A 4,583-nucleotide genomic window follows, 5' to 3' on the forward strand; every position below is an offset into this window, starting at 1 on the left:
AAAATATTAATTTAGTAACTTAGGATAAAAAATAATTTCATTTTATTATATTGATGCGATGTTATTTAGACAATAGAAATTACCCTGGTTAATATATTTAAAACAATTTTGTGTATGTAATAAATATATTCTATAAATTTATAAAATGTACTAAATATAGTATTTTTAATTTAAAACGAAATAAAATCCCTCACAATAATTGAGTAATAGGCATGCGAACTTGGTTGGAATATTCCAACTTCCAAAATAGAAGATGGACTTCAAAATCCCCTCCCCTTAAAAAAAATAAAAAAAAAAAAAGAAAAAGAAAAACTAAACTAGGTAAAAGGACGGTATACATAGCATTTTCGTTTTTTACGTTACAAATGTTTTGTGCGGCTGCCATCAACGGCAAAGGATAAGATGGCATCATAGCCGACCACGTGTCCGATAAGAACACAAGCCTGCCTCGTCCTCTTTAACCCCGGTTAATTTTTTATAACCTCACCGGGGGCGGTACCAAACAGACTCCTTATCTTCTTCTACTTCCGAATCCACTTATAATGTCAAAGCTCTCTTTCTTTCTCTCTCTACCTCTGTCTGTCTCTCAGATCTAACTCTCTTTCTTTCTTTCCCTCCGCGTCTCTGTGAGTTTTCAAGATAAAAAGGGTGTTGCACTCTAGGGTGGTGGTGGTTTTTAAGTTTGGGCGTGAACGACATCGTATAGTGTGATGCTAAGAATGGGGTACTCGTTCCCGGAGGAGGTTCTGGAGCACGTGTTCTCGTTCATACAGAGCGACCAGGACCGGAACGCGATCTCGGCGGTGTGCAGGTCGTGGCACGATATTGAGCGGTGGAGCAGGAGGCGGGTTTTCGTCGGCAACTGCTACGCCATCAGCCCCACGATGGTGATCCGACGGTTCCCCGAGGTTCGGTCCATTGAGCTCAAGGGGAAGCCGCACTTCGCTGACTTCAACCTCGTCCCCGAAGACTGGGGAGGCTACGTGGCCCCCTGGATCTCTGCCATGGCCTCGGCCTACCCGTGGCTCGAAGAGATTCGGCTGAAACGTATGGTTATCACGGACGAGAGCTTGGAGCTCATTTCCAAGTCCTTTAAGAACTTCAAGGTCCTCGTGCTGTCGTCTTGCGAGGGCTTCAGCACCGAGGGCCTCGCCGCCATTGCTGCCAATTGCAGGTTAGGGCTTGTTCGTTTGGTTTGTTCGGGTTTTGTGTGTTTGGCTGTTGAGAAAACGTGAGAAGCAGGAAATGAGGAACTGGTTTTGCTTATTTGTTGACCGTGATGTTTACTTTATTTGGGTTGTTTTGTTTGGTCGCTGAGAAGATTAGTGAGGGTAAAAGTGCACAAGTTTGGATCTTTAATCTTTATGGTTATGTTGGATTAGCTTCAGTAAGAAAGTTCGCTTTTTAGCTGAGCTAAATTACTGAGTTTCCTTCGATTCAGTTAAGGGCTTTTAGTTTAAACTGGTCCTAAATGCAGAGAAATCTGTTATTTCGAAAGTTGATTTTCTTGCCTTTAGCTACATTTCTGCTTCTCCGGTGTAGCATTGTTAAATTTTTGGTGTTTTATGGTGTTTCCCTCCGAGCTTTGAAGAAGGAAGACTTGGCTAGTTTGCGATTGTAATTTATTTAGTTGCTTGTTCACGATTGTCTCGCTAGAACAAAAAAATTAATTTGATTTCGTTTGCATTATATGGTTTACGTGTCTGGGATTTGGTTTATAGATGGAAGATCCATCATGGTTGGCTACGGTCACGTTGCTTTGGTTGCTCATTTTTTCGTTCTTGTATCTTGTAGATCTGGGAGGTCCCTTGCTTTTTCTTTTTGATTGGCTAACGTGGAAAATCTAGTCAAGATCACTTAGGTTGCCTTTTTTTTTTTTTATTTTTTATTGTTTTTGCTGTTTTGTTTGTTTATGGACTTTTGCGACGTGGGATTGTTTTCAGACTTTTGGCTGACTATTTCTCGGAGAGTGTGGGTTTCTTTTGAACTCGCCAATCATGTTCTCTTTTTCTTACTTTACATGGAGTGTAGTCGGTATAATCGATCTTGATTTATTTGGCTTCCGCGTTGTTTGTTTTAAATTCGGTTCTAATTTCTGAGTCGTTGTTATGACTTGTAGAGAACTTGTTTACTTATTTTCTTGGAAATTTTTGTTCTTGAATCGATAAAGTGTTTGTCCTTCTCGATGATGGGTCAATGAAAACAACAAAAGAGATGAAGAATAGTTCCTTCTCCGAGAATCTTTATGGTTGGAAGTCATCTAAGAAGAAAAGACTAGTCTTTGTCATTACCAATGATATGAATGGTGAAAACCTTGCTAATATTTAAAGATGCTAAACTAATTGTTAATATTTCAGTTCATTGTTAGAGTGGAAGCCGTTCCAAGGTACTCATTTTTGCAATTGGCTTGTTGGTGCTCTGCAGGAATTTGAGAGAACTGGACTTGCGGGAAAGTGAAGTGGAAGACCTGAGTGGGCACTGGCTGAGTCATTTCCCTGATAACTACACCTCATTGGTGTCCCTTAACATTGCCTGCTTAGGGTGTGAGGTGAGTTTCTCTGCCTTGGAGCGCCTGGTGGGTAGGTGCCCCAACCTGAGGACTCTGCGGCTCAACCGTGCGGTGCCCCTCGACAAGCTTGCAAACCTACTTCGTCGGGCGCCTCAGCTTGTTGAGTTGGGCACGGGGGCATACTCATCTGAGTTGCGACCTGATGTATTCTCAAACCTATCAGGAGCTTTCTCTGGATGCAAGGAACTTAAGAGCCTGTCTGGTTTTTGGGACGTAGTTCCAGGCTATCTTCCAGCTGTTTATCCTATCTGCTCTAAGTTAACATCATTGAACTTGAGCTATGCTACCATCCAGAGCCCTGAGCTTATCAAGCTAGTTAACCAATGTCAGAACTTGCAGCGCTTATGGGTATATATATCTGATTTAATGGATTTTTTCTTCAATGTGTTTTGTTTGTCTAGTTTTGATCTTGCTTATTTTTTATTTTATTTTGAGTGATGAGCACAAATCTGTTCCTGCTGCTTATTCATTTTATGTCTATTTTTGAGGGCATGACTGCAGGTTCTGGATTACATTGAAGATGCTGGCCTTGATGCCCTTGCAGCATCTTGCAAGGATCTACGGGAATTGAGGGTATTTCCATCTGATCCGTTTGGACCAGAACCAAATGTGGGATTGACAGAACAGGGCCTTGTTTCTGTTTCTGAAGGCTGTCCTAAGCTCCAGTCGGTTCTCTACTTCTGCCGGCAAATGTCTAATGCTGCCTTAATAACTATTGCCAGGAATCGACCAAACATGACCAGGTTTCGTCTTTGTATCATTGAGCCCCATACTCCCGATTACCTTACCCTTCAACCACTTGATGTGGGATTTGGAGCCATTGTGGAGCACTGCAAGGATCTACGACGTCTTTCCGTCTCCGGTCTTCTCACCGATCGTGTGTTTCAGTACATTGGGACACATGCCAAAAAACTAGAGATGCTCTCCGTGGCTTTTGCTGGAGAAAGTGATCTGGGACTCCATCACATACTGTCTGGTTGTGAAAATCTTAGGAAGCTGGAGATTAGGGACTGTCCCTTTGGTGACAAGGCTCTTTTGGCCAATGCTGCGAAGCTGGAGACAATGCGATCCCTTTGGATGTCTTCTTGCTCTGTAAGTTTCGGAGCATGTAAGCTGCTTGGTCAGAAGATGCCAGGGCTTAATGTTGAGGTTATTGATGAGAGGTCCCCCCCAGAGTCAAGACCAGAAAGCTGCCCCATTGAGAAGCTTTACATATATAGGACAGTTTCTGGGCCAAGGTTTGACATGCCTGGATTTGTTTGGACAATGGCTGAAAATCCTGCATTGAGGCTTTCTTGACAGTTCTCCCCATGTATTTTTATCCCCAGTAATCAAGTGGCCCCTTGAACATGTAAATGGGTATGGCAGGTACATGCTCTATATGGTACCCAATTGTTTTGCCTTTAACGTAGTAGATTGATATAATTGCAGCCCAAATTGGTGTGCAAGCAAAAGATTGGGAGGAGGGTATACAGAGGCTCAAGGGCTCGATTGCCACTAATTTTAAGCTTGGCTGAGCTATGAAATACCAATTAGTAATAATAAATATGTCAAGACTATTGCTGTTGTATGTTTTATCTAATTAGAGAAGATCGTATTTTTTAGGGGTTCACCAATTGGGCAGACTTTTGCTTGCATGTTTATGGATTCATATTTTCCCTGTTTTAATCAGGAGGTAATTATTATGTGGACTTAAGTTGTATCAATTCTAGCCTTCTGAAGAAATAAGATTTTATGTCCCAATACATCCCATTTATTTGTTTTAGACAAATTTTTTCCTTCTTTACATAGAACTATTTGAAGTAGTAGTGGTTACTGTATTCATTGTGTTTCTAGTTTCTTTATTAAGAAGTCGAATAGATTTGAAGATAAGTTGAGATGAGTTGTGAATAGTAGTGAGATTTGTGAGTTAAAGTTGATGAATAGTAATGAATAGTAATGTGATGAGTTGTGAATCATGTTCTCTCTTGCTTTAACTGCGGTATTGTATGAGAAAATCCCAGTGCATGTATTT

The 4,583-nt window shown here is 41.3% G+C and overlaps 1 protein-coding gene across 1 annotated transcript; it reads left to right on the plus strand.

Moving 5' to 3' along the window:
* The first annotated feature begins 490 nt into the window (after nucleotides 1–490).
* On the plus strand, nucleotides 491–4,323 carry LOC121259284 (protein TRANSPORT INHIBITOR RESPONSE 1-like). The gene is made up of 3 exons (XM_041160819.1): nucleotides 491–1,174; nucleotides 2,425–2,917; nucleotides 3,071–4,323. The coding sequence occupies exons 1-3, from the start codon at nucleotides 711–713 to the stop codon at nucleotides 3,866–3,868; spliced, it is 1,755 nt and encodes a 584-aa protein (XP_041016753.1). The 5' UTR covers nucleotides 491–710; the 3' UTR covers nucleotides 3,869–4,323.
* The last annotated feature ends 260 nt before the right edge of the window (nucleotides 4,324–4,583 follow it).

The sequence above is a fragment of the Juglans microcarpa x Juglans regia genome, chromosome 4D (assembly GCF_004785595.1).
Source record: "Juglans microcarpa x Juglans regia isolate MS1-56 chromosome 4D, Jm3101_v1.0, whole genome shotgun sequence".
Classification (NCBI taxonomy): Eukaryota; Viridiplantae; Streptophyta; class Magnoliopsida; order Fagales; family Juglandaceae; genus Juglans; species Juglans microcarpa x Juglans regia.